Source organism: Rhipicephalus microplus, chromosome 3 (genome assembly GCF_043290135.1).
Source record: "Rhipicephalus microplus isolate Deutch F79 chromosome 3, USDA_Rmic, whole genome shotgun sequence".
Classification (NCBI taxonomy): Eukaryota; Metazoa; Arthropoda; class Arachnida; order Ixodida; family Ixodidae; genus Rhipicephalus; species Rhipicephalus microplus.
Window position 1 is genome coordinate 203,944,930 of NC_134702.1, and position 21,207 is coordinate 203,966,136.

At 45.2% G+C, this 21,207-nt stretch overlaps 1 protein-coding gene across 1 annotated transcript in view; it reads left to right on the forward strand.

The window, feature by feature from the left end:
• The window catches only part of LOC142804107 (uncharacterized), a 30,255-nt gene extending 14,017 nt beyond the window's left edge, over positions 1 to 16,238 (forward strand). Inside the window, exons 2-4 of the mRNA XM_075890686.1 lie at positions 4,204 to 4,232; positions 7,571 to 7,762; positions 16,083 to 16,238. Of these exons, the coding sequence (XP_075746801.1) occupies positions 4,211 to 4,232; positions 7,571 to 7,762; positions 16,083 to 16,213 (345 nt within the window). The 5' untranslated portion in view covers positions 4,204 to 4,210 and the 3' untranslated portion in view covers positions 16,214 to 16,238. The remainder of the gene's footprint in view (positions 1 to 4,203; positions 4,233 to 7,570; positions 7,763 to 16,082) is intronic.
• The last annotated feature ends 4,969 nt before the right edge of the window (positions 16,239 to 21,207 follow it).

Sequence of the window (21,207 nt, forward strand, 5' to 3'; positions counted from 1 at the left end):
TCTTTAGGGTCCCTTTTTGGATTAGGTTCTAAGGAAGTAGCTCTTCGAGCTTTGCGTCTCCGCGTGCCCTTATCCACATTGGCGAAGCTCACCTTGTCAAGTAGATTCGGGTCCCGTTGACTGGATTGCATCAAACGCCGTGACCTGGAACGGCCATGGCTCAGTTCGGGAGTTCTGTTCTGGAACTGGATCCGAGACTGGCTTTGCTGGCCCGATTGAGGGCCCATTAACCACGCCCGGCTTCGAGAGCGGGAGCTGGAACGGGAATGCGATGCGGACTGTTCGCCATAGTTATGCTGCTGTAGCTCGAGAGCAGACTGCGCTGCGGCCCTTCGTTGGTCACCGCGTTGTTTTTTGACAAGGTGTCTTGAATCAAGCCTTGCAGGCTTTGTGCGCAGTGGGATGTGCTCCCCCATAGAGGCGACAGGTCGGCGTGCATTTGGGATTGTGGTTTGGGTTCGAAGCTTTATAGCCTCTACGCACACTGCTTTTGGGGTTTGAGCAGACGTCCATGTGATGACCTACACATCCGCACTGGTGGCACAGGTCGATCTGCTTTCTGTACAAGGTGCACCTCAGCATGGCACCCTCGTAGTTCACCTACGTTGGGACCCGGCCACCGTCGAAGGTGATGATGACCGACATCGTATTGTTCAGTCTTTTGACCACCAAGGCAGTCGGGTTCCTCTTGTTGACGATATCGACGTGAACGGCTTTGGCGTTTTCATCGAGGGGAATACCTCGTGCGACTTTCTTGGCAGTATAGAGTGCAGTACTCGTAAGCCTGTACCCCGAACTGATGTTCGTGGTACAGGCTTACTGGCGAGCCGGCTGGCGAGTCGGTAAGCTTGGCGAGTCGGCTGTACCGTTCATGTGGTTGCTTGGGCGAATTGGTACGACAGCACCGCTGTCTGTCTCCTTCTTTTCTTGTCACTCGTTATTGGAGCTGTTTTTATGTGAATTGTGTTGTACCGTTCAGCAATAGAAAAGTAAGGTGCACTCACCAAGGTGATGTTCTGCTGTATGTTCGGACTTATGATGTCTTCCATGACATCTTATGGAGATACACTTGCTGCGGATGACTCCGACTGTTGCAAAGTTGAAGCCCCTCCGTGACCTGATAACAACTTTGAAGTGATCACGGGAAAGGGTGGGCATCTTGCCTACCTTGAAAACTTGCTGCTTGTGTGCGCACGGGCCTCGTTGCGCAATGTTCGTGCCTCCATGGCCAACTTGAGAGGCTGCCGCAGGGTCAGGAATAGCGTGCTTGCCCTGACAAGAATGTCGCTCTCTCGGGGTAATGGTGCACGATCCTGCCTCTTCGGAGATCTCGGTGGGCGAGATGTCAGTTCCTTCAATTTTCACTTCTATAGCGACTTGAGGAAAGTCAACGCGCAGCCCTGACTGCGACCAGCTAGGCGTCCCGACCACACCTTCGGGCACAATCACACTGTAGAGGTGAAGCCAAAATGAAATCGCAAGAGCGGTCGGAAAGCCACGACCACGCGCGTCAAGAATATTCACATTCCCTTGGCCCCTGACGCCACCGCTGCAGTTTCTTCCTTAAGAATCAATTCGATTTTACCTGATTTTCGCGTGCTACGTTTCGTACCGAATTCTATAGTTGTTCACGCAGAGTACTTGAAACAAACAGCTAGTACCTTTTCAGACATTTTTTAGGGGGTAAGCTGGCAGAAACGCCATGAGCGAACGCACCCCGCAGCGGCGGCTGTGGGTTCAGCTGGCCGTACACAAACGTGAGAAACGTGGGGCATGCCGACTCGCTGCTGCTGCACCGTCTAATTCCAGAGTTTTCGGCGATCGTAATCCCAACCAGGCTTTCAATGAACGAGTCCTCGTTGAGGCCGTCAGGCTTTGCTGTGTTGCACGTGTAGTTCGTGATTTGAGCCGATGCGAGCCCCCACCGATGCCCTTGCTGCCATGTTGAATCTGTGGCCGGCTGGTTAGATCACGTGGTATGATTTAGCGCAGCCAAAGCAGCCATGAAGCGGAAACCGTATCCGCTTACGTGTGGCGGAAAAATCTGTCCTGGATCGATTCTTGCGCGCCAGCTACGCAGTGTGCTTTTCGGCCACTTGGGTGGCGAAATGAGCCAGTTTACGGAGAGTTTCGCCACGTTCCCTCTCTTCGATGCTAAGTGTGAACGCGCCCTTAGCTCGGTGCCACAGTGGCTCTAGAGAAAATTTCCAATAAAATAACGAAAAAGGCAGTTCCCACCTTGATTTACATGTGGGGTTTAACGTCCCAAAACCACCATGTGATTATGAGAGACGTTGTAGTGGAGGGCTCCGGAAATTTCAGCCACCTGGGTTTCTTTAACGTGCACCCAAAACTGAGCACACGGGCCTACAACATTTCCGCCTCCATCAGAAATGCAGCCGCCGCTGCCGGGATTCAATCCCGCGACCTGCGGGTTGGGAGTCGAGTACCTTAGCCACTAGACCACTGCGGCGGGGCAGTTTCCACCTTGACAAAGAATATCGGTAGAGTCCAGATAACTTGCAGGAGATGACAATTTAAAAGCAACATGGACAATGTGCAAAAACGCTGCAGAATCATTTACGAAGGCCGGAGTCGGCGTGAAACGCGTTCGCTCCTTTCGGAGCTTGTAGCGTCGCCCTTCGCAAGTACCCAACTACCCATCGTAACAGACCCTCTTCAAAATTCAGCGCCATCCATCGAACAAAACCAAAAACATACTTTTTCCGCCATGTCTTGTTCACCCAAGGGCCGCTCATTGGCGTACCGTCCAAACGCGGTACACATGATGCAGGAACGCAAATGGTGTCCGTGTGCACTGCGGGGAACGCTCAACCACGTCGCTGGACACGCAACCCGCCAGCTCACACGAGTGAAGTGGAAGAACCATATTGCAAGACTGAATTTTGCACAGTCTATTGACTTAGACATATATAGGGTGTGCCAGCTTACTTGGACCTAGATTTAAAAGAAAACATGTGCTTTAGGAAAATTCTACCTATTGTGTAATAGTTATAGTCGTGTTTACATATAACCAGAATTTTTCATGACGAAGTGCTAGTTAGGTATTTACGTTCATTTAGCCAATTTTTATTTTTGCTCAAATCGATAAAATATTCAGCCTATGTTTTACCTCGCCTCAATTAACCCCAAAATAGAGCATTTATCTTTGTCCTAAATCCACCTGATTGTTTTTTAAGAACAACCAAAACTCGCACAAAATAGGAAGTATACACGCTTGCCGCCATTCGAAGACTTCGAAGCGTTCTTCGACGAGATCTACCTTGAAGTTGGCAAAGACGAGCTCTATGTATGTTTTGTTTATATTTGGGTATTTGTAGAGGGGTGAGAATTCTAGGACCTTCAACCATGCGTGAATGTTTTGTTTCTTGGCTAGGCCGGGCTTGTACGAGGGCTTGCTTTTCAGGTTTCGCTTTATGCGCACGTTGATGGCTGCGTTGTCAGGTGTTTGATTTTTATATATAGGAAGGTATTGCGCTGCTTTCTGTACATCTGTCCGGACGTTCAGTCCTTAGCCTTTGAATCTGTGTTGCCTATTGCTGTGCGTTAAACACCTGATGCTCGTGATTGCGAGCTGCGGAGTGATCAATCGCTGCATTCAGAGTTCTTGCCTCTAAGCTTGTTGTCTTCGTCAACTTTGCCTATCACGGGCGAGCATGTTCACGTTTGTCTGCACCCATGGCAGAAAGAGAAAGTGTGGTCTAGAACGCACCTATTCTTCACTGTGATCATCCACAGCGCAAGTAATGTGCACATAATGTCTTACAGGTGTGTAGCGGGTACCTCGCTTGTCAGCAGAAGGACGGTGAATGGCATAATGGCATAGTGGGTGCATCCCTACATCATGAAAGTTGTGGTGGGTGTACAGTGGGTACCTTTCATGTGCTGTGCCGGACAACGCAAAACAGACAATTATAGACCCTAAGGCGTTTCACACATAAATAGGCCTTACTTTCCCCATGCATCTCTTCGTCCGCCCATATTTCTGTTCTTTATACTAGCAAGTGACTTCAACGCACACATAACAGGCCTTAAGACTTAGCTTCGCACCATTATTAGTATACGATTCATGAATGTGCAGTAATTCTTTACAGCATCAAGATTTGTTTACATTCGCAGTATCTCGCTGCTCAGAAAGCTCACTGAAACGCTGCCCCTCTGTTTATTTTTTTTATTTTTCAGGAAAAACATGACAAGTTACGACCACATATGTAAGTACTTCGACATAATTTCTGACTGAATAGTACATGTGCCAGGTGGTCACGTGAACGCATTACCTAGCCATAACTAGGGGTACGTTTTTCTACCACCGGCCACATCATCTCCAATTCCTCCTTTATGTCCTACTTGTTTGCTCTATCCCAATGCAACAATATGCGCCCGAGGCCATTGCTTCAGTCATTGCACACCACCAACATAACGAAGCATATATATATATATATATATATATATATATATATATATATATATATATATATATATATATATATATATATATATATATATATATATATACGTGTGTGTGTGTGTGGTATTTAAAGTTATCACAATTAGGTGAGTTCGGATGGCAATGACCAACAGGCAAATTTTTTGGCCTGTTTCAATTCATTTCAGTTTTCGCTACAACAATACGGTACACTTAGAGACAAGAAGCCACTGCCTCCAATGTTTCTGGCAAAATGCCTCGGACCATCTTGCGGATGTTGCTCGGCTTGCTGGTGAGCTAAAGCAGAAATCAGTGCTCTAAATAACAAGATGAAACGAGTGATGAACGGGAGCTTCGGCGAGCTAAACGTCGGAAGAAGCATGCAGAAAGACGACAGAGACGACCTTTGGAAAATCAATGGACCCCTAGCGTTCGGCTTCGGTTTCGGAAACAGAAAAAACGACACTTCTACCTCAGCGTTTACAATGTGTTTGGTCATATTTGCGTATGTTATCGATTAACAAACAAACGTATAGAAGAAACTGTAGTGCGCGTGCACAGAATGATTGTGCGAGCAGCTAAATGCTCGCTATGCTTATGAAGTCAACTGAATGAATGAATGAATGAATGAATGAATGAATGAATGAATGAATGAATGAATGAATGAATGAATGAATGAATGAATGAATGCAAAACATTATTACAAATATTTTTCAGGTAAAGGTGGAGCCCTCAGTTCAGGGCCCCTGTGGCATTTGCCATCTTGCAAGCTCTGTCGATCAGCTTCAGCTGTTCTTCAGGCTTAGAGCAGGACAGCGCAGCCTCCCACTGCTCCGGTGTTAGTGTACAGTTTCTTGACACTACCTGTGTGTGTTGGCAGGCCCATGTCACGTGGTAGAGTGTGGGGTGTTCTCTGCATAGCAGGCATTTGTTGGCGTATATTCCCGGATAAATTTTACTCAGAAGACTGAGATTGGGGTACGTATTAGTCAGCAGTGGTCTCCAGACAACCGACTGCTCTCTGCTGAGGTATTTGTGAGCAGAAGGGTACATCCTCCTCAGGGCTCTCTGGTGTTCTAAAATTGCTTCATGGTGTCTAGTAACTGTGGCTGGTTCCTCGTCGTTGTGCGTCCCCTGGTCGGCGTATTTTCGGGCAATGGCGTCGGCACGTTAGTTCCCTGTCACAGTTTCATGGCCTGGTGTCCACTTAATGGAGCAGCTCGAGAAGCTGATTTTTCTTTCCTTGAGTATGCGGATGGCAGCACTATACTGTACTGTCGACACGCTTCTTGCGAGTCAGTAACTACTTCTGTAGTAGACTCCTCGCTCTGGTGTGTGATGAAGTCAACTGAGGGAAGCGTGACGGGTAAAGGGCGTTAAAATTTCTTTCGCTGTCCTTACACCCAATCTGACCAGGTGTCGGCAAGACGAAGTTGTCAAAAATGTGAAATCTGTGCTGTTTCCACAAGTCTCCCGGAATGCTGCATCTGTGCGGAGCTCAGCGTAAACGACGCTCAAATAATGGCGAATTCCATTGAGAGAACAGGAGTATAGGGGCAGGGCATTGAGGAGTGGGGGGCCGAGCACTGAGAGAACGGCCACTCAACCTGCCACTGACATGCGCCGCGCTCCCCGAGGGCAGGTGAGAAGGTGACGAGACCTAGTGACTGAAACATTCGAAGCCCCGGCATATTTTTTGTGCGGCAGCAGCAAAATACGCGTGGAATCGGTGAACCACGTGTTCTTCATTATCCTAATACCTAGTATGTTTGCGCAATGACCCATTCGGCAGACGTCCAGCTGTCATCGTAGCCATTCGTACTAAACAGCGGTGTGGTGGCTACCACAACAGTGGTGTCAAACTACACATGGTTTCTGTCATCGCCACCCGCGCTCACCGGCTGAAAAAAAAATTCGGAAACTGTGGCGTTCAAGGGCCACGTGACTAGTACTACTTCGCCTACTCCGCTTTTGAGGCAAGAGCACTACACAGTGCTCCTGGCTGCTCTCGGCACAGCAAAAGCACTCTCACTGTACCAATGGATGACACTGCTCCTGCACCTGTTCGACCACTGAAACACGCCGGCTCTGAAGAGATCCCTTTCAGCGTGCTTTTAAGTGCTTCTGACGTCTTAAAGGAATTCGCCATATATAAATCTACTGAGTATTCTCACTACTACATGTTCGACTAGCCTTATCGGTTAGCAAACTGTGTTTCGGCTACAAAGGTAAACAAGCATAGCCTAAGGTTACAACTATTAGCTCGCATAACCGAGCCGCGGCTGTGACTAGGCGTAGCCGAGCTGAGCCACAGGCAGATTTTACTAACCGCTGTGATAATACGTGTGCTTTATTTAGTGTAGTGTGCATTCAAATGCAATGTGTCTAATTGCTTCAGCCAGCAATATCCTTCGTAGTCTGTCTACTGGCCCTGAGTGGTCTCTTGATGCTTTGATCACAACTGGTGTTCGCTGGCAAACAATGTCCATTACTCTAGGTTGTTTATGTTTTCGTCATGCATTCCGGAGGCCCCCGTATATGCGGCCATTGAATCTGCTCAGTGCGCAGGGCGGGACACGGACGTTATGTAACAGTCTTGTTAAACATGAAAAAAACACATGCTGCAGCCTTCCTTAGCGCAGACACGTTGTGGCATGGCACGCAGTATATATGAGAATGACTGGGAACACACGTACACTCTAAAGTAAGGCGAACTCTAGATTGCATTATTTTACTTACATGGTTCTATAATACCCGCAGCGTAGAAGTAAGAATCATTTCACCTGTTTCCTTGTAGACATTGATCTTCGAAAGGTCTGTGATAGATACGTCATATCAACCAACCTTATGATGTATACAGTAGAGTGCGTCAGAGTGGCGCTGCAAGAAAGTTCACTTACACTTTCTGTTGTGTATAGTAGCGAGGTAATGCACAGCGTCAGTCAAAAGTTTCCATAAGAATTTCTATGTTGCGGTAGCGGCGTGGCCTGCGGGTGTACTTCACTGACCCTGTGCACCAGTGTGAAAGCGTCAAGTGTTTTTCAATGAGTGTTACACATTGATTGATAAAGCTAGAGTGGCCTTCTTTGCTTATACGAGACATTTTTTATGCAACATTTTCAGACTTGCAGCGCTTGAAGGAAAGAAATCTTGCACGTTTCAACTGTACAACCCCTTATGAGCCTTCAAAGAACGACACCAAAATCACACGCTTTTACTATGACACTTACAGGAAAGTCTGCAGAGTGGGCATTGTCTCTAAAGGCGATAACTATTTTCCCGCACTGCGTTACTGCCTCTTCATGTGCAACACAAGTGAGTTTGCTTGTTCATTTATTTATTTATTTATTTATTTATTTGTTTATTTATTTATTTATTTATTTATTTATTTATTTATTTATTTATTTATTTATTGAGAAATACCCTGCTGTACCAAAAGGCGTGTAAGCAGGAAGGTTACAGCTTGAAAAAAAAACTGCGTTATTGCAGCACACTTGGTCACAAAACAAATAATTCCACTCTACTACAGTGTGAACAAAAAACAATTAGTATATAGGCTCGTTCTACTCTGGTATTTGTAAATTTTAAAGCGATGATCGCATATTTTGGACAAGTGGTGCGGAGGTTTGAAGTGATAGTCTTTCTTAATACCAGTCTTTTTGTGGTAAATATGAAATAACATTTGGAAGCGCAATTATGTCTTGCGAGAAGACAGTGCTTCCCATCCCAGCACGTCTTTCATTTCAGTACAGCTGTCGTCTCGTTTGTACCACCTTAGAACGAACCTTGCCGATCGGTTCTGTATTCTCTCAATGTGACCAATCAAAGACTTTTGTTTTGGACCCCACACACAGCACTCCTATTCCTAAATCGGGTGGACGAACGAAATATAAGCAGTGTTTTTTTTAAAGCAGCAGGTCTCAGGTTACACTGAATGAAATTTAGTGCTTTGGCAGCTTTCGCAACCACAGCATGCACATGCGCATTTCAAGAACAGTCGCTTGCAAAGGTTATACCTAGGTATTTACACGTTGGTTGCTGATGAATGACGTCACCGTTCAGAAAATAACGCGTGTTATCTATTTTCTTTTTTTAGTAAAAGACACATGAACACATTTTTTATCGTTAAGTAGCAATTCCCACTTCTCGCATCATCTCATAATTCTGGCAAAGACAGCCTGGAATTCAATGAAGTCCTGTTCATTTTTTTTATTTTCCTGTATACGACCGAGTCATCGGCACATAAACGTATTTCAGAATATCCTGTGAGGAATGTAATTAATGTAGACTAAAAACAGTAGCAGACCTAAAATGGACTCCTGAGGGACACCCGATGTTACTTCTACCATGGGCGAAGCGATACGATTCATAACAACGCATTGTCGACGCTGTGACAGATAACTGGCAATTCATTTTTGCACATCTTTATCAATGTTTGCCATTTCAAGTATGTTAAGAAGCAAGGGGTGGGACACGGTGTCAAACGCTTTTCTGAAATCTAAAAAAATGCAGTCAGTTCGCCAATTATCGTCCACCTGAGTCACTAAATCCTGGTAGAATTCAATCAGTTGCGTTGTGCAAGACAGGTCCTTGCGGAAACTATGCTGAACATCGACTTACAATTTGTGTTGGAGTAGGTGTTTCATTGTCTTTATACAATGTATGCTCCAATATCTTTCAGAGAATCGATGTTAAAGAAACGCACCTATAGTTGTTTGCCTTTTCCTTGGAACCACCATTGTGAATAGAAACCACATAGGCCATTTCCCAGTGTCCAGGCTAAATTCAGTAGCGAGAGATTTTTTGTATAATAGATAAAGATAAGATGCAATCGGCCAAGCACATCGCTTCAATACGCGGGAGGAAATACCATCTGGGCCAGGTGCCTTAGTTTCATCTATGTTTTTTAACTGGGATTCGATACCATTGCCACAAAATTCAACAAGTGGCATTTGTGATTTAGTTGCTGAAGGAAGCTCAACCAGTGTGGATAGTTTCACAGTATTATCTACAGATAAAAATACGGAATTAAATAAATCATTGAGACATGTTGCCTGATCAATGTCGCTGGAGAAGATTTTATTGTCATGAACGATTTCATCCACTTCCGTTGGGTCAGCACCGCAGTTCCTTACGTACATCCAAAAAAGTTGGGGGTTAGTTTTTATGCTTTCATTCGGTCGACTGAAGTACTGATCCTTTGAACTAAGTACTTTAGATTTATATGCATTTGTTACGTCCCTAACCTATTGTTCTGATAAATACGTTGGGTTCTTTTAAATGTCTAGTGTACTCGTCGTCTTCTCGTTATTATTCTGAAAATCGCTGGTGAGACCTTTGGCTTTTTGCACTTTTTTTAATTTAGCCGCATTGGTACATACTTCTCCGTAAGTTCTGTAGTTTTTTTTGGTTTCAAAAGAAACCAAAGCTGTGAAACATCGAGGTTCTCACAATGACAATCAAAAACAGATAAATGAGCTAACAATTCTTGTGAAATAGCAGAGTAACCACCCTTGTCATAAAAATAAACCTTTCTAAATTGGCGTGACCTTGGTCTTTTGATCTTATGTTTTATTGTTGCTACAACAGCGAGATGATCGCTAATACCGAAAATGCATGTAACAGACTCTACTGTATTAGGCGAATTGCAAAGAAAGCGAATCCACATATTGAGAATCCTAACATATTGAGTAAGGCCGAACGTGTCAACGATGCTTTGCATGTTTTCGCGACAACCAGCCAAAATGATGCATGTTCCATTGGACCATGTCAAATCGGGTAGATTAAAATCACCAGCAAGAATAAGCAGAGACGATGTCTTCGAAGTTATGTTGTACAAATGCTGCAACACGGCTTGGTCAGAACTCAGTGGTCGAGAAAATGTTCCGGCAATAAATTTTCGTATTGTCGACAAGAGTCACCATGCACCAGACATATTTTACTTCATCAAGCCCGATATCAAGTTCAAATGAACGTAAAGAAGAGTGAACCAACAGAAACACCTCGCCACCTGCTTTTGCCATTTCATCTTGGTAAACGTTAAAGGGGCCAGGAAACACCTCACAATCACTGATTGACAGTATCAGCCACGATTCTGTCCCAAACAATATATCCACTTTCGTCGATTGAATAACGCCAGCGAATTCATCTATTTCATTCAGAAGACTTCTACAACTTACAACAACAGCTGCTAGGTTTCGTGAAGATGAGACAGTCTTACAAGTAGGGTGTCACTTCTTTTGAGCAGTGAGTACCTTTCCTTTGATTTTGTCCTACATAAATATCTTACCATCCACAATAAGGTTGTCAAACTTTAGCTTAACCTTACTGCTGATGTAGTCGGCAAGTTCTGTTTTAGCATAGTTCCACGGTTGTTTTCGGATCTCTCGTGTTTCTGGTGCATAACCCTGATCTACACTGTAATCAGACTCTTTGAATTTTTTAACATTTTTGTCCGTTACTTTTTGTAAGGGGGCAAAATGAAGAATAATTGGCAGGTTGTACTTTTTTTAAATCGACCAATTCGGTGTGCTCTTTCCACTGACGTCTGCTGAATTCTAAGACGAGTTAGACAGATAATCTATTAGTTCTTTAGACTTAGCCCACATATTTGCCGTATCGTCTTTAACCCCGTAAAAGACCAGGTTGGCCCTTCGACTTCTATCTTCCAGGTCGGTATTTTTGTTCGCCATTCCTGAATTTTTTTTCGAGCTGTTCGACCACAGTTCTATGTCGTTCTACTGTCTTGTAAAGGTTTTCAATCTGACCTTCAGCTTTACCCAATTTATCGTTTATTTCAGACAGCATTGCTTTATGCCTTGTTAGTTTTTTTTTTCTGGATAGCATCCAGCTTCTTTTTCAGGCTATTTTGATCTTACTGCAAATTCTTGAGTAATTCTAGTTCACTTTCATTGCGGGGGCCAAGATTCATCTCCACATCACCGCAAAGTAACAATAGTAAGATCAAATACAGTAACCGATAAGCAAATGAACGAGGCTTCCTATGGCAAGCTTGTTCTTTCACGCGTTTGCTACAACAACAGCCAGAGCATGTCGTCGTGGGAGATGATTTGATTTTTGGGGTTTAACGTCCCAAAACCACCATTTGATTATGAGAGACGCCGTAGTGGAGGGCTCCGGAAATTTTGACCACCTGGGGTTCTTTAACGTGCACCCAAATCTGAGTACACGGGCCTACAACATTTCCGCCTCCATCGGAAATGCAGCCGCCGCAGCCGGGAATCGAACCCGCGACCTGCGGGTCAGCAGCCGAGTACCTTAGCCACTAGACCACCGCGGCGGGGCGTCGTGGGAGAAGCCGGCAACGCATACGATTTTCTACGTACATGAAAAGGGTAGTGCTCTGTAGCCTGTAATACCAACAGAGGAATAATCTGCATGTAGGCCAGCGTGCCGGCTCCACATCCCACAAAGGCATGTAGACATGGGCTTAGGTAAGGATGCACATGGTCACGTGGTCCTTCATGCTCGAAAGTCTTTGTCTTATCAGTGTTGAGACTAGTGCTATCACTGGCGTTCTTGCCGTTGAAGATGCTTGGCGGTTCGCCGAGGTGGTCCCTGCAGCCAAATGACACGATGGCGTCTCCGCAAGTGCTTTGGAAACGAAGGAATCACCGCCGCTCTGTCGATGGGATCAAATTCCAACGTTACTCGAAGAGCGGCAAGAACCTGTAATACCAACAGAGGAATTAGGTGCATGTCATCCAGCGTACTGGCTCCAAATCCCCTTTCTTATTCTCTTTCTCGCTTCCTCAATTATACGGCTTACTGGAAGTATCATAGGTAAGCACATATTTAACAAGTTAGAAAATTGATAATTAGGCGTTAAATCCAGGGAAGAATGAGTAAGGAGCGGGCACATGAGTGCTGGTGGATGGGCGTCGGCAGGGACGTTCAAAAGTGGTATTGCCTCTCCTGAAGCTACAAAATCACTGTCCCTCACCCAAGCTAAACCAGCACTGACCCCCACCCCCCCACCAAGATGAGATTCGACCCACTTTGTACCCACAAGACAAAATTCTGCCGACACTTATGAGTAGGTGTTGGGCTTTTTACGAATAATCGGTGCGAAAAGGCATGATATTACATGACGATAAACGATGAACACATATAGAACACTTGACAAACCTTTATTTGTACAGTCACCATTGTCAGAAAAGAGGACGCCTTCCTAATGAGCGAATACAGGATTAAAACAGTGGCCATATTAGAATCACAGCTTTGACTAATTGTCACAACTCAAATTTCGAACTTGGTGTTACTTGTTGTGAATATTATACTTCTATTTTATGACCGACTGGTTCACATTCTGCAATCACACTATAGTATACTCTGTTTTCCTAAAACGTGAGCCTTCTTCGCGCAAAGTAGGCAAAATATTAATTGTGAGTTTATTTGTTAGGTATTTGAATTGATGTATTTTGAAAGCTTGCGCCCAGTGTTTTAACCAGCCACATCCATGTTGGGGAAAAATCGAAACTATAGCTAGCTTTCAGAGGGCTGTCGATCAAAACCGAAACAAAAGAAAAGAAGGCTTGCACGTAGCACATAGCATAGTCAGAACCGATATTTTAGAAACTTTAGTCAACCTCAACAGACTGAAAACGAAAAAAAGTATTATTTTTCGGCAAACAAGAACGTGCTTCTATATATATATGGACATGAGGTTACATACAGTGCCGCATTCTGACGTTATATCAACATAATTTATTAACCAAAGATTGATAAGAGAGAGAGAGAGAAGGAATGTAGGAAAGGTAGAGAGGCTAACTAGACTATGCGTCCAGTTTGCTACCCTACACATGGGGAGGGGGAGAGGGGAGTAAACGAGAGCGAGAAGGGTAGACACATGTCACATCACACACACAATGCCGAGTTTCACAGGCGGTCTCCCAATGAAGTTGCTGACAAGTATCTCAGGAGGGCTCGTGTGGCTTTCTGTGCTGATGTGCTGCGTGACCAGGCTCCTAAGATCTTTGCTTCATTAAATAGCCGGTCATCGAGTCTATTCAAGGCACACTGGAGAGTCCGGCGATCTTCATGAAACTGGGCACAGTGGCACAAGAGATGATCAATAGTCTCTATACAGTTGCAGCTTTCACACATGGATGAATCCGCCATGCCAATGCGATGGCTGAATGACTTAGTAAACGCTACCCCAGTCCACAGCCGGCACAGCATTGTAGCGTCACGTCGAGAAATCTTGGATGGCAGTTGTTTCTGGAGTAATGACTTAAGATTCTTAGGGCGATGATTAGAGTTAAGTGGAGAATTCCAGTGCGTAAGCGTGGCATTATGCGCGATGTGACGAAGGTCTCTAGCTGCGTCTACTCTTGACAAGGCTATTAACAGTGTGGGTGCTCCATCGTGGGCACATCGGGCAGCGTCGTCGACGAGGTGGTCACCACTGATGACACAATGGCCCGGCAACCATTGTAAAACAATGTCGTGTCCTTGATCAGCAGCGCGATGACAAATTTCATTAATACGATACACCATCTGGTGGTAGTTTCCCCGTCGTAGACTTCGCACGCATTGAAGGGCTGCCTTGGAATCGCAGAAAATGGCCCATCTACTAGGGGATTCTTGCGTAACAAACTCCACAGCGGCTCGAAGAGCGGCGAGCTCGGATCCCGTAGATGTTTTGACGTGTGATCTCTTGAATTTGACGGTGATTGATCGAGATGGTATGACAAGGGCACCTGTCGAACTTCCCGAGACCGAACCGTCCATGTAAACATGAATTCAGTTGGCATACGACAAATGCGAAAGGTCCAGTGAGATCTGCTTGAGGGCTGCAGATGACAGGCTTGCCTTTCTAGATATCCCCGGCACTTCAAGGTGCACAGTCGGTCTTGGTTCTTGGTTCTTGGTTCTTGGAAGATTGAATTTACATAGCTGCTAGCAACCTCAACCTCGTACTGACACCTTCAGAGAAATTCAAGGAGCGGCAGGGCTCGTCCTGTTTGCCCTTCCTTTTCCGAGTACTTTCCTGTTGGCTCGTACATGTGGGCTTCAGTTCGGCGTCTAAGCCATAACTAAGCTCATACTACTTCCATTATAATATTCACATGTAAGTTCACTAATGTTTCCCAGGATTACAGGAAGTTTCCCTCGCTTGGCAAGTACTATAGATATTTATTCGTCAGCGGCGGGTGAAACATTAGCATCAACAACAGAACTATTGCACGAACAGTCATGTTTGCATAAACATAGTTGTGTACTTTTATAGCCAAATCATTGTATTTTATCAGGCACCACGATGTATGACGTGTTTGACCTATGGGTGCCCTAAAAGTGCAGATTCATTACAAAGGTCTCACCCACGACTCACCATCATCATCAGTAGCAGCAGCAGCGTCAAAAGCATCACCTTGCACTTGACCAATTCATCCCAAAGTGCAGTTCCCAAGCCGTGGGTCATGGTTTTGAATGGCCATACGCATGGAAGGAGTTTGTAAATGTGTCGAAGCACTGCAAAAAAAAATGTGTCACAATTTATGATCAGTGGCGCGGACTCGGCTCTCTATATAGGGTCTGGTCAACGTGGGCTCTTAAATCTAACGACAAATTTCAAGCATCGTCATAGGCATGCGCGCATGTTGCCAGGAGTAAGGGGGGACATGGCAGCTCTTGCTTAGCTAATATAACTAATGGGTGCCAGTGGCGTGAAACTCAATATCCTTCGCAATGTCCTTTTCGAGAAGCAAAGCGATCCTCTCAGTGTTTTTTGTAAATGCGTGCATTTAAACACGCTCTTTATGCGCGGTACCTCCGGGGGGTAGCCGAGGGGGGGCGAAAGTGTAATTCAGACGCTTCTGCAGTTTTTTAATTCGCTGGTGTATATATACCCACCTCAAGCCCCCCCCCCCAAAAAAAAAAAATTCTGGTTACACCCCTGCGATACCTGCTGGAAGTCTTTCAAAAGTCTTCTGAGGGGGAAACAGGACAAAAACAGGACGAAAAAAGAATGACAGCACAACACAGGCCCTTACTTCATGCCGTTTCTGCGCCGTTTCCACCTCAGTATCATGTAACAACGGGCCCCCCAAGAGAACCTTCTCGAAAACTACAACTTTTGCTGAGTCTGAGCAGTTTGTTTTTTGATGACGTATATATTGTTTCGTTCTTGGCATGCATTAGCATATGTTACAGCGAAATTCTTGATAACATGCTATGTGAGCATTTCTATCTCAAAAATGTAGTGCACCCAAATTTATTTCAAAGGGTGTATCAGTTACCGCCTTTTTTATATAAATATTGGAACAGTAGAATTCGCTTGTATATGAAATATTTTAATGACGCCACATATAGCGCCGATACGTCTTCTGCCGATAATATCATATATATATATATATATATATATATATATATATATATATATATATATATATATATATATATATATATATATGTGTGTGTGTGTGTGTGTGTGTGTGTGTGTGTTACTGACAGTGTCTATGACGAATAATTACAGACTTACCGTGAAACTGACGCAATGAGGTTGTACATTTTTCATTGCTAGCTTGCGATATTTATATCGTTAAGCCACATGCACATGATATGTTTTGCACAGGTATTGAAATTACCATCTTGATTTTTCTTTTTTTTTCAGCTAAAATCGTCCCTGGGAGGTGTCATAGGCCAATGAAAATTGGACGTTCGCCAGTTGATGGGTGGAAGTGTCATTACGACACGAGGTTTAAAGTACTTTTTTGCAACCAGTCAATAAGTACACACACGTAAAGAAGAATGAAATAATTACTGTGAACTTGCAGAAATCTCTACAAGCAAAGTACGCTGCATATAAAAGAGCCACTCACCAGGCTCCCAAAATACAAAAAAAGAGCGCGATATTCTTTCCAGATATTTCTCGTCCTACTTGACTACTGGGACGTAGACAGTAGTTTCCGTGACGCGTACAGCGTACTTGCCCTTAATTCGTTGATATACGCGAAATATCACATGTGATTTGTCTCCTGCGCTGCTTTGCCATGTAGCCGTCCATCTGTTCTTGTTTGTCTCGCATGAATATTGTGCTCATTCAAATTGATCAAACTTCAATTTTTGCGTTTACAACTTCGCAAGCGGCGATAACAGCATGCAGTCGAGAAGCGTGAAATCCTGATAGGCTCTAGTGCTTAGCACTGATATTGTTCACGTGAATTCAAGAACTAAGGGGCGAGGAGGATGCATCGTGTGTACGAAGGAGAGGAGAGAATCACCCGTTTCGTTTTTAAACGAGGGTGGTGAGTGGCCCTTGAAAGCTTGAGAAGCCGTCTTCTTGCCCCGCCATGGTGGTTTTGCGGCTAAGGTACTCGGCTGCTGACCCACAGGTCGCGGGATCAAATCCCGGCTGTGGCGGCTGCATTTCCGATGGAGGCGGAAATCTTGTAGGCCTGTGTACTCAGATTTGGCTGCACGCTGAAGAACCCCCGGTGGTCTAAATTTCCGGAGCCCTCCACTACGGCGTCTCTCATAATCATATGGTGGTTTTGGGACGTTAAACCCCACATATCAATCTTTTTTCTTATCGGGAAAATAGGAGGAAGCAAAACTTGCAGTTTGCCACACCGACGTACTACTTTTCCTTCCCTCTTTCTTTGTATCACATTAGAATGATTCCAGCAGCTTCCTTCCTCCGTGCCGAGAATGAGATCCTTATGCGCATGCTTAGCAGCACCACGCTTCAGTTGATATAGACGACAGGGGTTGGTTCTGTGTTCATGTCCAAGCAACTTTGAAATGTGGCATTGTGAAACGACCTCACCTCGATAACCTCGAATATCGGATTGTTTTATCGAAAACGAAGTGCTTGATCACACGTCCATGATAAAAAAGCATCAACTATAAAAAAAACAATACGTATGTGACCAGCAGTCCTAGGAAATGCATTCTTTCAAGCCCCCCTTGAAGGAATGCATTTTATTGAACTCACGGCCCCCGAGTTTGCCGTGGTCACAATGTAATGCTAAAGACGCTTATGATGCTATACGAGCGTCGCTTGAAGAAGACGGGGAAAAAAATCGGTATATCCCACACACTGTGGGAATCGACAATGTGCTATGCATGACTGAGGGAGGTTCAATTGTCACAATAAATCAGCACAACGTCACGAGGCAGTCGTAAATTATTCCGTATATGGTTTCCAGTGCCAAGATTATCATGGTTCCGCCTGCCATTTGTGCTCATCGTTCATTAACGTAACGTAATTCTAAATTTGATATATGTGAAGTTAGCGAAACGGCCGCGAGTGCGCTATCGGCGTAGCATATGTAGTCATCGTTTACATGACACGCATGTCATGATTACCATGTTTGGACGTGTCATTTACTTTCTTCGTCTGTTCGCGTCACGCAATACCAAATTTGGTATATTTGAAGCCAGCAAAACGAGCGCGAGCGAATCATGAGTGTGGCATGTAATCATGTTCAGACACGACACGTCTATGATGAATGTCATGTTTGCACCAGTCATATACCTTCGTCATCCAGTCACGTCACGTAATATGAAATTGCGTATATGTGGAGATGACGAAACGGCCGCGAGCACACATTGAGCGCGGTGATGTTCTCGTTCAAGGAATTGTTTTCCTTTTTCGGGTAATTTCACCTGTCATTTTGAGCCAAATGGGAAAAAGGAAATCTTCGAGATAAGTGTGGGAGCCGCTAGGGGGCCAAGCCACTGGGACGCCTCTCGTATAGGCTCTGACAGTTTTTCATTTTTGTGGCTGAATAAGGACAAGTACAGAATTCAAGTCCATCACAGCTGTCGCCAGACGCTCGGCCAACTCGCCAGACGCCAGAATATACCAGGTGGACCTACTTTCTTGAGCCACGACACTTCTTTCAAGTTTCCACTACAACGGTGTCACCCTATGTACGCCATCGCAGGGCCATCGACGCGCTGGCAACTAGGCGACAAGCCAGGCCCCCGGCTTGTTCGAAGCCTACGAAATGGATGTTGTCGAAACTGAGGGGGAAACGCTGTCTCCCGAATAGTACAATGACACTCAAGGATGGGTTGTCGTCCATGGACGACGCAGAAAGGCAAAAGACAAGACAAACGCGGTATCAGCCATGAACGCGGGAGGTGCGTCCAGGACCAGATCTAGGATTGGGCCAAGAGGGTAGCGGAGACTTACGCTGGGTAGGCTCATCTTACACTCTACCACCACACCTTTTTCCCTTGGGATAAATAAAGCGTTTCTCCTTCTCCTCCTCCAAGAAGGCGTCTCGGAGACAGAAAGATTTTCTACACCGTTGGCCAGTGCCGGAAGAACCGCAACTTCCGGAAGACGATTACAGGGTAAGAATACGCCCAGGAGGTGGTCTAGACTTGACGCGACAGAGTCTAGCGCTCATAAAAGACGGTGTTCTTCGGGCGGCAAAAGTACAGCCTTACCTTGCTGGGGAAGATACTCTCAGAATCAACATGCGACAAAATACCATGACCATGAGCACGCCTAGCCTGGCCAATACGAAGGACTACAGCAACATCAAGGAAATTCAGATCCATAACAAGAGCTACGCTACAGCCGCCTATATAACAGCACCATAAAACACATCAAAAAGTGTTATCCAAGCAATACCGACGTATGATAATCAAGAAGACATAGAGAAAATATTGGTCAATCAAAGGAACCCGACGATTCTACATGCACGGCGTATGGGACTTACGGACTCAGTGGTTATTGTCTTCGAAAGGTCTATAGTGCCGTACTCTGTGTACTACCGTGGTTCCGAATATAGGTGCTACCTCTACAAGAAGCAATATGAAACATGCACTACTTATGGACGAATTGGACATCAGGCGGATGTTTGCCCACAGCCTGACAGCAAGAAATGTCGTGGTTGCGGGGTGCTCCATCCAACTGAAAATCACCAGTACGACCCAAGGTGTAGTCTTTGCGGGATAGGTCATCTTACAGGAGACAAAAATATGCAAAGAACGGTTTAGAACCCCCTATCTTTTGAATAAAAGATGGTGGAAGAAACAACAATGACAAGGCGATGAACAACAAGAAGTTTAGTCTTAGTCGAATATTAGTGCAACACTGACCTGATTTGAACAGCAGACATCTGGAAATCAAACGGAGGAGAATGGCAACGCCACCCAGGACAGAGGAAGACGACTCAGAGGTCGTTCCAGCTTCTTCCCGCGACTCGCCGAAAAGGAAACAGAAAGGACCCAAGACAAACCCAGATCTACATCCAAATCAAGGTTCACATGTCAACACAGATTCAGGCCACGTGCCAAACTCAAGACAATGGCAACGACGTCATTTCGAGGAGAGTTCCACGAGGGTCCTGACGGTGGTCGGAGCAGCCGACAAACGGTGAGCTGGGCGGGAAAGGTATCCGGGGAGTGCCTCCCGTCTGGGAGTTTGCCTGAGGCAGTGTCAGAAGGTTCTGCCCTAGGTCAACAGCTAAACCATATTAAGAAAAATGCTAGAGCAACTCACCCGCGATAACGTGGAACAAAGAGACAAAATAAAAAAACTAAAGGAAGAGAACGCTAAGCTCAGGCAAAATCAGCTGCGTGAATCAACTAGCCCCATAGCATCGTCTAGTCGAAGTTTAACTCTTGTTTCTGCACAGAAGTCAGTAGCGCATGCAGTAAAATGAAGAGGGGAGAAAATATCTCTTTTAGAAAATGAAGACCCCCCAAAACCCCTAGAAAAGAAAGTCGAGAATATGCTCGCAGAACTAAGGTAATGCAACAACAATTCACAGCATTGCAATTGCAGCTCGGAGAAATGAAGCAAAGAATCGATAGCATAGAAAAATCGACTAACGGTGGTAGAGAAAACGCAGACTTGAGGTCTATAGGTGCAGGCCTGGTTAAAACTACTACTAAACTCTACAACCGGCCGACTACGACCGACGTAATCAAGGTCGCAGGGGAAGCGACTGTTCCTAAACATGACACGACGTAATCAGTATAAAATTTGGCAGTGGAACTATCATGAGTATCGCCAAAAACTGGGAAACTTGTAAAAGTTCCTAAACGAAAAGGAAGCGCTAGACGTCATCGCCTAACAGGAAACTGGAGGAATTGCTTAATTATCTAATTACGAATCTTATGGTATCCCTGACGAAAAAACATCCGTAACAACCCTTGTGGGAAAAATTCTCGTGGTGATAGAACACGATGCAGAAATCTGCGATGTTGATCATGTTCTTCTTGAGTTAGTTCCATCGCAGAAAAGTGGTGACAGTCTATTCATATTAAACATCTACAGCAGCACTTGACAAAGCACCAAATTTAGGTCGCTTTTAAGAAAAACGATCAGCATTGCAAACAGAGCACTTGTTATAGTAGAAGATTTCAATGCATCGCATGCGGCTGGGCTCAGGACAAATAAAACATCAAAGGTAGAAATCTCTGAATTGAAGCCCAACAGGACGGCCTGACGTTTGTTGAGACGTTTATTGGCGGACACTTGTCGACGATGCTTGACGGCGACAGTCAATGCGAGTACCGACTCTCTGCACGAGCTGCTCTTCTTTTTGCTAAAAGGGCGACCCACTAGAAGGTGCTAGAGAGGACGACCCACTGTTCGAAGGCTTCGCCACAACTACCCCGGGTAGGAAGAGGGAGCCACCTGGCGACCTAACAGCTGGTTACTATGAGCGCGTCCTGGTAGGCTTTGAGGCGCTCCACGTTAACAATGTCGCACCCTCGACGGCACATGTCCGAAGGTGGTTCGATGGGTTCGATCAAGTAATTTACAGGGG